General features: G+C 42.9%; 1 protein-coding gene across 1 annotated transcript; it reads right to left on the bottom strand.

The window, feature by feature from the left end:
• Positions 1-15,652: 15,652 nt before the first annotated feature.
• On the bottom strand, positions 15,653-16,120 carry LOC114821367 (uncharacterized). Its single transcript, XM_029093446.2, has one exon. It carries the CDS (start codon positions 16,118-16,120, stop codon positions 15,653-15,655), a length of 468 nt encoding a protein of 155 aa, XP_028949279.2.
• Positions 16,121-16,620: the final 500 nt, after the last annotated feature.

The raw sequence follows: 16,620 nt of genomic DNA, 5'->3' as shown, positions 1-16,620 counted from the left end.
ACCCAAGTGTAAGGGCATAAATACTCAAAGCGAATATAAGTCTTAACAGTAAACGTGGTTCGGTCGTTGGAATGCAGAACTCTAAATCCCACTTATGAGTATCCAATCATAAAATAACTCGGCGTGCAATGTGCCGAGCCGAATAAACTGTAACACCTCACTTCGCCGAGAAAACTGATGAGATGATCTCAACCAACAAGGACTCGGAAATCCTTCTCGATCGAGACTTGGATAGATAACCAGTCACCCTCGACACAATGCTGTTTATCCAAATTGAAGATGCTGCGAGGTCGGCTGATTCTACGGCGACAGTGCTATCTATGCCGACTGAAGATATCACCGGTTGCCTTCACAGTGCTGTTTATCCAAACTGAAGGTGTGTCGGCGAAAAGAGAAAAGGAAAAAATCTCAAGGTTGTTGAGAAAATTTGCGCAAGGCAGTTGTGTGTTGAATTGAAGGGGCTTGTTTCGATGTCTTCCCTCCCTATTTATAGCGGCCAACCTGTATTGAATCCTAATCACTCCCGGATTAAAACTCATTCTCATTATCCAATTTCATTTCAGCCAATCCTATTCCTACGAGGACTCCAAACGTAACTCGTTATCAGACCGTATTCAATCTTAGCATCCTGATCCCATTGAGACTCCCTCTCACAACAGGACCCGTCCACATTCCACTTTCCGATAGGATATGGCCAATTTCGACCATGCGGCCTATGGGCTAAATATCTCCCATTGACACCTGTACACAACTTCTGGGCCGAGAGAGGATTTAAACCCGGCCTATCCAACATTGGGCTGAGTTAACTTTAACTCGGCCCAAACAATATTTTGGGCCCAAACAATAGCTCTCTTGGCTCTCTCCAATGATCCTTGACAACTGCTGCTTAATCAATTGAAACTGCACGAAATTAATCCCTGAGTTGCTCAGTCAACGCGAAACACTCTTCCAACTCCAGATGAAAGTAGATGTGTGAATTGCATTTGGATAAATAAAACAGCAACTCAGCTTCTTTCCCTCTTTTCTTCAACCCCTCGTAGTACCTCTTCTGTCACTTTTGCAACGGATCAAATCCTCCAACGAAAACCGTTGTCGCGGGCTGGTCATGGTGCCATCCCATAGGTAAAAACAACCTCGACATCCAGTCCGAACGCTCCACGTTCACCACTGGCATCCCCGTCGGGTTCTGTTTGTTCTTCTCCCCGCAAAACAGTTGTATCGATAACATCCCAATCACCTTCGAACTTTCAAACATGTGTTCACTCGCTCTAAGGTGCGCTATGTTTGCTCCAGCGCTGTCTCCCACGAGAAAGCACTGCTTTAGATCCACGCCCTCAAAGTCTTGATTGTGGTTATCCACAAATTCAAAGGCATCAAAAGCGTTTTTGTATTGGCTTGGATACAGATGCTCGAGTGCGAGGCGGTAGTTAACGAATACGATGCTGAGAAGATCATGGGCGAGCCGTTGGAAGAATTAGTCGTAGTTCATTCAGTTGGCAGCCATGAACGCAAACGCGCCCCGTGGAAGAAGAGTGGCAAGGAATGACAGCGGGGGATCCAGAGTGCAGAGGTTGCAGGAAGAGTCGACGATTATTATGTCAGATCTTTCGAGAGGTGTTTTCAAAGGAGGGGATTTGAAGTCTAGGAGGTTCATGAAATGGCGGTGATGGTGCCGTTTGAGCGGCGAGAGGGGTTTGGGGCCATGGAAGTGTTGGAAGTTTTGAGACTCTTGTCCCACATTGGTGAAAACAAGATTCCCAAGTACCTTTATATATGTTTTGTCTTCTACAATATTAGTTAGGTGTTGGACCATTGGGAATGAGGATTGAGGCTTGGGCCGGCCACCAATTCTTGGATTGGGCTTGATGATTATACCATAATATTAATATAAATTAATATTAATTAATCTGATCAATTAGTTTTAATTTCGAATTAAGTTTTTAATTAAATTAATTAAAAACGTTTTGATTAAAGATACAACCTTTTGTAGAGAGTTGTAAAGCTTCAGATACATCCAAAAGGTATTTGAAGAGGTATGAAAGAGCCTATATAACTGGAGTCCTCAGTTCATCATCAATCATCTTTTCTTCTTCCTTTTCTTCCGTACAAACTTTCCAGAGAGAGTAAACACACAAAGAAATTCGCTAGAATTCTATAACCTAGTGCAGGTTGTAGGATTAGGTAGTTGTATCCTGGTCTAGCAGACGTTATAAAACCACAAGCACAAGAGTGGGACGGAATTACTGTTCGAAGGACATAGCTTTTACGCTAGTCTCTACCTTCTGTAATCAAGTTAGTACTGTTGATATTCTTATATTGATTTCTGTTTTTATTGTATACTTTTCATTCTGTACAGCAAGTACTTTTTGTGAAATAAAATTGTGAATTTCAAGTTCTGTTTATTTCTGTTATTTTGTTTATTTCTGAACTGTTCTCCAACAGGAAGTACTATTTCTCTAGCTTCTAGCTTTGACACTCTTACTAGTTACTGGAAAAGCAATGATTGAAATGAAATACATGCGTACATACACAATAAAGATGGCTATATTTATATATAATCTGATCTTAAGTTTTAGCAAACTAACTACTTTGTAAGTCAAATTTTGTAATTTGTCGGCTGAGTTGCAATTGCATTAATTATCTTGGTATGGTCCTGATGGAAGTTAATACCTAACACTTCTCATGAGTCATGACCTGGAGATGCTCCATACCAGGTTTAATCCCACATCCTTCAAAAAAGGAACTCATAAATTCATTGACATATCATTCTCTATAATTTGGCAACCAAGTGTTTTGAGGAAGACTTCCTTCAAAGCATTGAGTTACCGAGTATTGTTTTTTTTTTTTTTTATCCTTATTATAGGGTAAAATAATGTCACCTTAGTGAGCAAAAGAAAAGTGATTCCTCATTCTCGAAAAGTAGAGATGTAGTATTATTATTTTGTTTTTTCAAACTATTCGAGTTTTTCCTTTTCAAGTTATTCGAGTGGGGTGGGTGCATGCACCAACTACTATGAGGTAGGTGGGTCGGTCGGTCGGTCTCCAAACAACCTATCCATGTGCGCACATGGTTGCCAATTCCTATATCCTGTAATTGTTGCCTCAAAATTATACATCAACAAATAATTAACAAAAACCGAACTCCTCAAATCACAGATTAACAGACGTCAACTTCTTCTCCTTGTTCCCCATCAATCGTGATCCCCCCCCCCCTCCCCCCATCTCAGATTCTGAAAGCCTTAGCCATGATGATTTTGTCTGTAACAAAAGCAGCAGCAGCCATTGCCACATTCATATTCCTGTCGTTCTTGGCATCTTTGTGGATCCTCCTCCCTTTCTACAACTACAACGACCAGATCGCATCCTTTTCTCTCATGCCAGTTTTCGGAGTTTTTCTAGTATCCGCACTGGTTGTTGTCGTGGCACGTGCCACCATGATGGCGTGGATCACGGTGCTCGTGCTGCTCACCTTTGCCGGAAATCGTCGTCTGGTTTTGGTGCGACGTGGAAGGCTGATCACCTACGACGTAGCAATCTACTTGTTCCAGATTGTCGTCAAAGAGAGAGGCCTCCTGGCCGTGGTTTGTGCAACCATTTTGAGTCTCATGGCCATGCTTGGCCTAACATTTTGAACATCACATCTTAGTTAATTTTTTTTCACTCTTTTTTCTCTTCGTGCACACTTCATTCATTTCTAACATGTTGATGTAAGTTAAAATCTCAAGGGATATAAATAAATAGGATGTACATTAAAACAAAAAGAGAGTGTCTAAATCATTTCTCTTTTTCTTTAACAATTTTGTAACTAGTATGTAAATAACTTTTTCAAGGGATGAATCGAGAGTGAGTTTTACTTTTTGGCTATGCTATAATATTAGAACACTTTAATTGAAATTTAATTTAATTTTGCTTAATCATTGCATGAAAATGCTAATAATTAAATGCATATGAGTGTAGCCAATCTACATGAAGTACTAGATAATATCTGGGTAAAAAAACTTCTTGGTCGCTCTATGTATACCCTAAATTTCTTTTGTTCATTAACTTCCACAATATTTGCAATCTGGGAGACTAGCTTATTAGACGGATGATGCTTGTGTTCTTCCAATAATGGAAGCTACTTTGTTTCCCAACTTACGATTAACGAATCTTTACAGTTTGAACATTATAATCAAAACTGTTCATTCTCTTTATCATCATTTAAAGACCATATATCCATAAAACAAAAGGAAAACTAATGAAAAAAACTTTAAAACTTTAAGTTTTAACGAAAAGTCACCTAATAACTGTATTTAATGATAACACTACTAAATTAAACAGTTTGCGCGACAAGGAATATTTTGTTGCGCAAATCATTATTAGGTCTCACAAAAACTATGGCGACTAGAAAATTGTCGCGCATATTTTGTCGCGCAAAGGTCGTGAAAAAAGACATTGCGCGACGAACAATTTCAAACTTGTTGCGCAAAAAAAAAATGGTGTGAAGCTTTACTACTCGTCACACGAAAGTTATACTGACGAAGGTTTTCGTCGTACAATATAAAATGGTACAAGTGCGCTTTGTGACTAGTTCGTCTCTAAAAGTTTGCGCGATGAAAAATGTTAGAGGCGCGTGGTAATGCACGACAAAGTTATAAGATGTGCTTAATTTTGCGTGACGACTGGTAGGCGTCACACAACTGTAATTTAAAAAAAAATAGAATAAAAGGAAAATTAAAAAAAAAAATTCATACTAATGACAAAAAAAGGCAAATTAATGAATAACAAACAATTTTTATTTATAATATTGTTTGGACCCAAATTTACACCATCGGTCCGTGCAATCAAGGCTGTTGAGTAAGCGTAGCTCCTAACCGTTGGATAGAAAAGTGAAGATAATTTTGTTATTGTTAAAGGATATGTTGTGGTTTTAATCATGATATTATCTTTTAATAATATATCAATTTATCTAAACTAAATATGATCGATATCATGGTGTTTTTTTGGAAATGGGTTTCTCTGCATGGGATATTATTAAATGAGAATGGTTATATAATAATCATTAGTCAGAAGAAGAATTGCCATTCATTTGCAATTCTTCAGTGGGACATGAATACACGTGGAAGGCAAACAACATGATCAAGGTAGTTTTTTGGCAGTGCCTCCTTTATTGCCAAGTCTAGGAGATAATGATGGCATCTAAAAGATAGGATGTTGCTTATCTGGAGAAATCTTTGATTGAGACTCTAACTGACCAATTTGAATTGAAATCAAATCCTGCATTAGTGTGAAGTTGCACCACACATTTGTTTCTATAAATACAAGGCTACAAACAACAGGAAGGACCCTTTCAATTCAACACCCAACTGCCCTGCGCAAATTCTCTCAACAACCTTGAGACTTTTTGCTTTTCTTTTTTTCACCGACACACCTTCAGTTTGGATAAATAGCACTGTGAAGGCAATCGGTGATATCTTCAGTCGGCATAGATAGCACTGTCACCGTAGAACTAGCCGGTCTCGCAGCATCTTCAGTCGGCATACATAGCACTGCGTCGAGGGTGACTGGTTATCTATCCAAGTCTCGGTCGAAAAGGATTTCAGAATCCTTATTGGTCGAGGTTATCTCATTAGCCTTCTTGGCAAAGTGAGGTGTTACAAGTTATTACATTTGGCACATTGAAAGCCGAATTTGATATTGAACTTCGCAGAACTAGTAGCCTTGTCTTCAGGCTCTAGAACCAGAAGGCCGAGAGTGTTCCTTCCTCGGCCACAATCATGAGATTTAGAAGTCAGCAGCGCACCCAACGCAACATCAACAAATTTTACTTCTCGGTCGAGCTCGGCCGACAAGTTGGCACGCCCCGCACACAACCGAATGATGTAGTTAGCTCATAGATTACTCGGCCTGCGCGCCACGTAGGCTTGGTAGTTTTTAGGGTCAACATTTTGGCACGCCCAGTGGGACCCAGTGCTAATACTAGGAAGTTCATTTGATATATCAAGATTCCAATCTAGCTCAACGTAGCCGATTGTATGAGCTCCTAGAGGAATTGAAAAAACACAATGAGGAATGTAAAAGGTCTTTGGAAGTGGAAAAAGTTCTTCGTGGCCACAGAGAGATGCAAAAGTCATTTGCTTACATGTTGAGAATAAAAGCTCCTGTTACCCTGCAAGAGCAATGGGTAAATGAAGACAGGGCTCGATTTAATGCCTGGCAAGATGATGACCATTTTCCTTACGTTTCTGATTATAGATCAATTACATTGGAAAAATGGTTAAGTCCAAAGGCTGGGGGGCAATTTTTCGCTCTGGCCACAAACAACATTCGGCCTAAGAAGATTGTCAAGACGGCCGAAGAAGAACCTAGGCCACCTGTTTTGTCGGTCGAGACTGAAAATGTGGTAGGCCTAGAAGAAAACGTTCAAGTTTCTGAGCCAAAAATTGACTTAGAAAATGATCCGTCAGAGGAGTGTTCCAAAGACGAACAAGGCCAAGACATGGTCTTAGACGCAGAAACTACGTTAATCGATATGATTATCGGTGATAAAGCCGATATGGGGAAATCCCATTCGGTTGAGTTATTTGAGTTAAAAGCTTAAATTAATGAAGTAATTATGCATGGGGGGCATAATAGTTATTTAGCACATTCAGTGGCCAAAGATGTCAAATATTTTGCTTTGAAAATATTTGGAGACCATTTCTTATTCGGCTTGGTGCAAAATCCGATTGGAAGTTTTGATAAACAAAGATCCCAACTCCGAATCAAGCATCGTTGGCCTCCTCCTGATTATGGTTTGACCGCTTTTATTTTCGTCTGCTAAAAAAAAAAGATGAATAAAATATTTTCTTAACCATTCGGTTTCTCAGCCGATACTTAAGAAATTAGGGGGCCAACACAAGATGGTGTGGTAATCCGAAAGATGGTGTGCTCTGGTTAAAAGCTGTTTCTTTATTCAAGCTAAGAAAAGACGGACGTTTGTAGTTAGGCCTTCGTGTAACCTGATCTTCACTAGACGAGATCAACTTGGGAGTTGGCCGAATGAAACAGCCACATAACATGGCCGAGGAAAGTTGGACGAACACAAAATTGTTTAAAGCTCCAGAGGTCGTGCCAACGTTTGCCGAGCTCGGCGAGCACGAGTTGGTGCTCGGCAGTGAACTTGATGTCGTTCGGCTGATCTCTGCGTGGCCAATATGTGAGTCAAGGTTGGCTTTTCAAAGATTGGTTTTGGTAAAAGGATGAGTAATGTGTGGTTTTGTTGATCCTAAAAACTACCAAGTTTACGTGGCGCGCAAACGGAGTAATCTATAAGTTAACTACGTCCTTCGGTTGAATGCAGGGCATACCAACTCATCGGCCGAGCTTGGTCGAGGAGTAAAATTTGTTGATGTTGCGTTAGGTCACCCTATTGACTTCTGCGTCTTGCGATTGTGGCCGAGAAAGGAACACGTCTCGGCCTCTTGGGTTCTCGAACCTGAAGACAAGGCTACTATTCTTACGAAGTTCATGAATCATCGTCGTCGGATTCGGTCACAGTGATGGTATTCGTCAGAGTAAACTCACGCTGAATCGACACCAAAGTGTAAGGGCACAAATACTCAAAGCGGATATAAGTCTTAATAGTGAACATAGTTTGGCAGTCGGAATGCCGAACTCTAAATCCCACTTGAGAGTATCCAATCATAAAATAATTAGGCGTGCAATGCGCAGAGCTCAGTAAGCTGTAACACCTCACTTCGCCGAGAAGGCTAATGAGATGACCTTGATCAATAAGGATTCGAAAATCCTTCTCGACCGAGACTTGGATAGGTAACCAACCGTCCTCACCGTAGTGTTGTTGATGCCAACAGAAGATGCTATGAGATCGGCTGATTCTACGGCGACAGAGCTATCTATGCCGACTGAAGATATCACCGGTTGCTTTCACAGTGGTGTTGATGCCAACAAAAGATGTGTCAGCGAAAAGAGAAAATAAAAAATCTCAAAGTTGTTGAGAGAGTTTGCGCAGGGTAATTGTGTGTTGAATTGGAGGGGGTTGAACAATGCACAACCTCATCTATTTATAGCATCAGATACTTCCTAAGTAGAGTTAATCCAAGTAGTTAAACCCTACTCGGATTAGGACTTTTTCTTCTAATTAAACACCATCTCGAGTACTCCTACTCCCATCAGGATTTTGGACCTAACCTTTCTATCAGGTCGCATTCAAAATGTGTCTCGATCTCCTCATCTCACCAGGACTCCTTACCACACTAGGATTTCTGTTAACTGCAGAACTTCCCCTACCTCTTCCATATCCAGGCCGTTCCTTTTCCTAAAACGACCCTAACCATGCGGCCCATGAACAAGACGACCCCTAGCAGTTTTTTTTCAAATAAATCCTTTCGGGCCAAGAATGATTCTACACTCGGCCCAAACCAATATTTTAGGCCTAAACATTGCCCCCTTGTTTCTGAGGTCTTCGGCCTGAATTCTCTGGTCGAGCTCCGACCTTGAAAAAGCGAATTTAAACCTAAGAATCCGAATACTCTATTTCCAAGGTGCATTAATGGAGCACGATTGCATGTCCTTGATCCCGCCAACCAGTCCACCACGTGGCATCTTCTGACCCGACTTCCTCATAATAATGACGCTTAAAGCGTGTGGTTTACTGAACCATTTCGTTACGACCCTATTGCTGAACACAACCACACCACCTTGATCCACGAACCCTCTAACATCGTGCAGACGCCAAAACGTCTTTTCGCCATAAATCTTCCAGCCACACTCAATCGTGCGTCCCCCAGAACAGGAAATCCTCAGTCCTTTCAACCGGATTCCCTGAATGTTTGTAATGATTAGCGAATTCTTCGGTCGATTTTACCCCTTATTTTGAATTTCAAACGTTTGACCTTCTTCCTTTCCACAAGCCTATAAATATCGAAATTTTCCATTTGTACTTTACGCTTTCAAATTCTCTGAAACTTCTTGCCATTGTTCTCCAGAAAATCCCCTTTTTTCAGTTCTTCGTCTTCACCCTAACCCAGAAAATTCTTTTCTTTTCATCCCTTCAAACCACTCACGATGGCCTCCTTTATCTCCAAGCTTTCTAAGGAATGTGACCAATGCCAGAAAATCATTGATCGAAGTTCAATCAAGACCATACGTTTTGAAAATGACATGAGCACCCCTCACCAAATTCTTGGTCCTTTTTCAAAAGCGGCGGTGCCACTAACTTTCACCATCCTTCTCAAAGAACACTGCCTATCATCCCTGCTGCAAGGATTTGAATGGTTGAAGTGGGATTTGGCAAGGCCTCAAGGCTCTTGGCCCTCGACCACTACAACCTGGGCAACCTGGGTTGTACGAATGGAAAAACTCTTTGGCGAGCAATGGAAAGCCCTAGGCATCTATGACGCCATTCATCTTTCATATATGGACATCGTCTTGGACAAAGAACTCATCTTAGCAGCCTTATGTTTCTGGTGTTCGGCCACCAACACCATGGTCCTCCCTTTTGGTCCCGTCGGTCCCACCATTCTCGATATTACCGCTATTTTGGGGACTTTCCCATCTGGAATCCCAATTGATGCCGCCCTCTCTAGGTACCCGTCAAACCTTGACCTGAAGACGCTCTTCAAAAAACGGGCTCTTGAGACATTGAGCGGTGAGGATCAAGCACCCTCAAAAGAAGAAGTTCAGAAGCTTCAAAAGAACTTCTTCAACTACAACACCCTCTATCTCCATTTTGCCAGCCGAGGAGAAAAGGCTCTGCGAGAAGGGGAACACGAGGCTTTCCTCTTCTATTGGTACAACAAATATATCTGTTGTACCAAATCTAACAAGTGCCTGGTCGAGAACATACTAGTGGCCGAAGCCCTAGCTAGCGGTTACACTCTGGATAGAGACAACCTAACACAAGATCGACCCGTACCAGAACGGTCCCTTCTGGATCTTGCAACTCTGGCTACAAGTTTACTTCGCCTCTCTTCGGCCCGAGATTGTCGATTTCTTGCCTACGGAAGCTCTTGGTCCTTAGCTGGCTTCCTGGCCAACACCTCATCACCAAGCCGAAGAGGTATTTAGATACTTTTTAATCCTCAACGACCTTTCTGACGACGAGTTCTTGATATGTCGTCGTCGAGAATACCCTTCATCAATTAAGCTTCCTACATCAGCGTGGGGCGCGGATGAATATGCTGACCTTCATCAGTCCTGGGGGTTATTTGTGTTTACCCGCGACCTGCCCCTCAGCTGTGATGGTCGCCAAACGGGCTGGGAAGTGTGTCATCCCAACTTCCTCGCTCGACAGCTTGGCTACCTCAAAGGTTGCCCGGTCCCCCTTCTCTCCTCACGATCCGTCCTAAGCTGTGGACGCGAACCTGGTTCTTCAAAGAAGGAATGTAAGGATGCTAAAAGGGAGTTTCAGGAACAGTGCCAAAAATTCCACCTTCGACCAACCGTTCCAGAATCTCTTTGCACTGACACTTTCGGTGATTGGTGGGAAGAGTATACCCAACACTTTATTAGTGTTCCGGTCGAAACCGTTTTGAACAAGATCTTCGGCGATCGACGTAAGAAGGCCTCTGCCCTCCAATCCCAAGGTAATGGTTTATTTCCACCCTTTTCCTTCAACTTTGAACTCTACTGATTTGCTTTCACTTTCTCAGGTAGTCGATCACTGAAAAAGGTGGAAGTGGTCGCTGTGGCTGCGGCTAAGAAAAAATCGATCGTCTCTAAGAGGGCTAGGACCACTGTGCAGGCCTTGCTGAGCAAACGGCCTCGTCAAGAGGCCGAGTCGGCCATCGAACTCCATCAGCCCGCCAAACGGGTCAAAATGCTGGCAAAGAAAGGAGAATGGGAGATTCATGTTATCTCCAGTCAAACTACGGGAGCGACGATTCCTAGTGTTTCCCCTTCTTCCCCCATCGTCCAAGCCTCGATAGAGAAACGGCCAACTTCCACCGAAGAAATAGCCCAAGTACGACTTGTTTCTAAGGTCACTAAACCAGCTGGTGCTCCACTGGTCGAAGCGTCTGTGGTTTCAGGGTCGGCCGCTGCACCTGTCCTGGAAGAGGCAGTCCCCTTGGCTGAGAGAACTCATCCTAAAAATCCAAAACACGCGGCAGTCGTTCTAGAAGAGAACGACGGGAGCGATGAGATTCCACTGGCGGGTCACCTTCAACCACGTAATCAACCTCCCCCTACATCCGAGGCAGCTGTCCAAGTCGGCCCTTCTGCGGTCGACCGTGGTAAACGACCTGCCGTAGAGCCAGAAGAGAGTGACGGGAGCGACGAGATTTCATGAGCGGGTCACCTTCAATCACGCAATCAACCTTCCCCTGCGTCCGAGGCGGCTGTCCAAGTCGGCCCTTCTGTTGGAAATGTGCCCTAAATCCAATCATATGATGATACTTTACGGACATTTCACATGTTAAACTAATCTAGTTTAACTATAAAAGGCAAAGATTATTGTTTGAGCCGTCTCATATAAATGTTATATGCTTAAACGATAAAGTCCAAGGAATATGTGATTGGGAGAATGTAATCTAATGAAGTTAGATTCATGAGACCATTCTTTCGTAGACACATCCTAAATGTTCCTGATCATAGGATTGCCAATTGGGCATTGACAGTCCGTCAAGATCGGTACGTGCTATGTCTTCTCTCAGGGAGAGTGACTAGTCTCGAGTCATTGGTGTGTGTGACATCAAGACAAGTACGTAGGTGCTCAGTAGAGAATGAGTTCACTGAACGCGATCAACGAAGAGTTCTCATACTCATGTCACATGAGAACTCATGGTTGGGATAATGCAAAGTAGTCCTTTGACCTGAGGCATCACAGTTGTCTTGTGGTTAAGTCCTTGATCTTTGATTATGTCAAACGTCATTCCATTGGAGTGTCCACGACATCGTTGGGGTTAAGCCACTTAGTCATGGAGGCAAGTGAATGCGCAACAAGGGATCTCTAACCTTCAAACTGTTTGAGGGAGAATACTCTATGATATGATTAAGAATCTTTGGCCAAAGTATGAATGAGATTTAGGAAAACGTTCCAAATCACATTCAAGGTAATCATATAAGCACACAAATCACATTGGATAGTAGACATGAATAAATAAACTATCAAACCAAACAATGTGGTCAAGAGTATTGTATTAGAGAAAGACCGTATTGCATTTGTAATCCCAAACTGAATAGGTTTTCTCTACCTCTTCTGATTAGCTTGGGTAACCATGATATGCTGCAAGGTGTCACTCATGGTTTGTGGAAGCCCTAAATGTGTGTAATCACTAAAGGGAGAATTGAAAGTAAGTTTCAATTCACAATCGATGTAAAATGGTTTTAATCGCCCACTGCCTCGCTAAAAGGAACCTAATGGATCGCACACCGTGTAAGGAGGAGATTGAAGAAACAATGGAGATGAGTAAGAATGATTAAATGGTTTAATCATTTATTTATGGCAAGGATTAATTAATATGTTAATTAATCAAACGAATAAGTTCGTTAAAGACCTCGGGATAGTTTTGGATCTTAAGGCCCAATGGGCTTCGAACGTCAAGCCCATTAACTTAAGTTGTATGACAACTTAATGAATAATGATTCACAAAGGCCCAAACAACCCAAAAATACCCCAAGGCCGGCCATGATGTTTAGGGTAGTGAACTTGGACTTATTTACAAGTTTGCCACTCAAATGAATAAAGGTATAAATATGACTTTATAGCCAAAATTCATTAGGGTTTGTTTTGGAGAAAATTGGTGAGAACTTGTCTCTCCATTTCTCTCTAAAGAGGCCGGCCACCTTGGGGGTGCATCTTGCAATCCCACTACTCCAAGGTCACTCATTTCTTCTCCAATCTCTCCTTGGTGAAGAGACTTAGAGGTTCTCAATTTTGGGAACTTGGAGAAACCTATTCTTCCATCCAAATCCATAGGTTTTAGATGCAAGGAATGAAGGCCCTCTCTTTGGGTGATTAGCCTTTGCTTATGCAAAGAGCAATCTACAAAGGTATAAATCTCAACTCACTTTGTTTTGAGTTGATTAATGGTTCACCAATCTACTAGGCTTTGAATTTCTTGGTTAATGTTTTATTTTTGAATGCATGCAAGCATGATTCCGCCTTTTAATTGTTATTAGCATGCTATAGATGTTATTCAAATGAACATGTTTTCACAAAATCTTCCTTCACCTTCTGCAGCCGATTGTGGTAAACGACCTGCCGTAGAGCCAGAAGCGATGGTGGAAACGCCCGTTCACCCGCAGGACCAGGACCTCAACATTTCTCCCCAAGAAGCCACTTTGGCCTTTGTAAGTACCCCTACCGCTTTTCCCTGGTTATTTTTCTGCCTTAGAGCTCTAACCATTAAAATATTAAATGTCAGGTGCCTGCCCACTCTTTTCATCGAAAATTCTATACGCCGAAGGGTGTTATCTATATTTCTTGGCCGCCTCAGTGGCCATCGAACGTATATAACCTCCATTGGCCGCGTGAACTGAGAAGCAGTCTAAGACACTGGGCTCGGCCATTAAGTTCTTTAGGTTCGAGCAACGAACCTGAGGACATGGCCTAAGTCTCCTCTCGGCAGGTTCAAAACAAAACCTTCTTGCTATCTTTTTCATGATTTCCTTGAGCTTAAACTGATTTTTGTGTGCAGCCTTCATGGGAAGTCGAGTTCAAAACTCTCTCGTTAAGCACTATCGGAGCGGCTGGTCCTTCGACCACTACAACTAAACCCGCTGATTCAACTGCTCTGGTTCGGTTGCAAGAAGTCTTGTCTCTCTCGACATCGCAAGTCCTTGAGCGCAAAGGTCTTGATTTGTTAGGTGCATGCCTAAACGACCTCAGAGCTAATGGTCAAATGAGCGCCGAGGCTATCGTTCAAGCATCGTCCACCTTGGAGCGAGTTCAGGAAACTTTTAGTGTCCTCGAGAATGCTCTGAGGGCTAAACAAGATCTAAAAGCTGCCGTGGCCATCCAAGACACTCTTCGTCCGAAGATCGATACTTTAAAGGCAAAAGGAGAAGCCTTGGCCGATCTCGACTGTCAAATGGCCGAATTGGCAAAACAAAGGTCAGATATTGCTTCTGAGCTTGCGAAGGACTTCGAGTCGGGCGGCAAAGATTGTTTAACCGAATATGCGATGAGCACAAAGCGAATCGAGCAGTTGAAAATGGACAAGAAGAACTGACAGGCTGAGGTCATAATAAGCGAGGTCCGGTGGCTGAAGCTGAAGGCACTTCTCGGAACTCTTCTTCCTTCGTCGCCTTAGAATATTTTGATTGTAACCCATCTTATTCATGAAATAAAAGAAAACTTTTATTCTTGCATCTCCTATGTGATTGGGTAATATTTCTTTAAAAACTTTCCATTAATTGGCAACCTGTGAATAACACCTGTTCGATCTTTAAGATGGTATGCCCGCTTGCCGAGGACTTTATGGATGACGAACGACCCTTCCCAGTTCGGTGACCATTTGCCGAACCTGGGGTCTTTAATCCCCACGGGTAGAACAGTTTGCCAAACTAATTCCCCCTCGCCGAACGTTTTTTGTTTGACCCTTCGATTATATGCTCGCTCGACAATTTTCTTTTGTGCCATTAGGAGGTTGTAGGCGTCAAGCCGATCTTCTTCCAAATCTTCTAACTCTTGTAACATGGCCTGGTTGTATCCGGCATCGGACAAACTACTCTGCTCGATCACGCGTAACGAATTTACACTTAGCTCGACTGGCAACATCGCGTCATGTCCATAGGTTAGCGCATATGGGGTGGTCTCTGTTGCCGACCGAGGTGAAGTCCGGTATGCCCATAAGGCTTCATTCAATTTTAAATGCCACAAGCCCGGTCTTTCTTTTATCATTTTTTCGAAAATACCGATCAAAACCTTATTACTTGCTTCGGCTTGTCCATTCGCTTGTGGATAGTATAGTGTGGATTGCTCAAGCCAAATTTTTAAGCTTGCCATATACTCTTTGAACCTTTCGGCTGTGAAGACTGTGCCATTATCAGTTATGATCGTTTCTGGTACACCGAACCTGGTCACAATATGTTCCTCCACAAAATCATAAACCTCATTGGATGTTAATTCGGCGTATGATTTTTCTTCAACCCACTTAGTGAAATAATCCGTTGCCACGAGTATCCATGCATGTTTTGCTGCTCCAGAGGATGGTGTGATTTTGTCGATCATGTCCATTACCCATCCTTTGAACGGCCAAGGTTTAGTGACCGAATTAAGTAATTCGGCCGGGGACCTTTGGATAGGTCCATGAAGTTGACACTAGATACATCCTCGTGCATACTCAATACAATCTTTCAACATGCTTGGCCAAAAGTAACCGTGCCAACGAAGTAACCAACGCATTTTACGTCCTGATTGATGGGCTCCACAAATTCCTTCATGTACCTCTGTGATTGCTTGGGCAGCTTCTTGTAGGTCAAGGCATAACAATAATAAACCGTCCTCGCCTTTTCGATACAACTCATTCTGGTATGAGACATAGTTTGTGGCATGGACCTTTGTTTTCCTGTCATGTTTGCCTCTGGGGTTATCAATGTATTGCATAATTGACCTTCTCCAGTCGTTTGGTAGTGTTTCAACCGCGCACACCTCTACAGGATCCTCCCATTCCAACAACGAAGGTAAAGATATTACCCGTGTACGGATGACTTGGTTTCGCTGAAGGACTTATTGATTAACCAGAGCTGGACATGATTGCCGTAAAACGGGTATCATTGGTCCACTCTTGCCCCCCAGGAGTTGTGCTTCGGAGGCTATCTGAGCGAGTTCGTCTGCGATGGTGTTCCACCCACGGGAAATATGATTGAATGTGATACCATCAAATGACTCGGCCAAGTAACTGGCCACCATGTGATAGGGCGCCAGAGTACAACTCATGCATCGAAAAGTGCCATTAAGTTGGTTAATCACAAGCTCTGAATCCCCAAAGACGAGGACGCGGGCAGCGTGCAAGTCATGAAGTACGCTAAGGTTGATAACAAGAGCTTCATACTCGGCTTGATTGTTGGTACAATCGAAATCCAACTTGAGGGAAAGAACCAACGATGTTGGTGGGGAGACTGGAGTATGATCCCCACACCGGCCGATGTTGACGTGTTGGAACCATCGAAATACATCGTCCAATAATTGTCCCATGCTTCCACCATTCTGATTTCAACATCGGTGCCCCCGAACCCATATGGAGAAGGGTGGTGGGCTAAGAAATCGGCAAGCGCTTGTCCTTTGACGGCCTTTTGTGGGACATACTGCAAATTGAACTAGGATAGTGCCAGCGTCCATTTCCCGATTCAACCTTTGACTATTGGCCGGGTAAGCATATATCGAATAACATCGGTCTGGGGGATGACCTGCGTAAAGGATGGGAGCATATAGTGCCGGAGTTTTGATACGGCGAAGAACAAAGCCAAACAAAGTTTCTCGACGGGCAAATAATTGATCTCTGGAAGGTTGAGGTGTCTGCTGAGATAGAAAATAGCTTGTTCTCGCCCAACATCAGTATCTTGTGCAAGAAGGCAGCCGATGGATTCTTCGACCGTCGAAATGTAAAGCTTAAGGGGTTTATCACTCCGAGGCGGTACGAGGACAGGTGGAGTCGCAAGAGCAACCTTGATTTGTGTGAAAGCCGCTCAATGTTC

This window comes from Malus domestica, chromosome 05 (genome assembly GCF_042453785.1).
Source record: "Malus domestica chromosome 05, GDT2T_hap1".
In the NCBI taxonomy this organism is placed as follows: Eukaryota; Viridiplantae; Streptophyta; class Magnoliopsida; order Rosales; family Rosaceae; genus Malus; species Malus domestica.
Note: the sequence above shows the minus strand (reverse complement) of the source record. Positions and strands in the feature narration are given on the sequence as shown.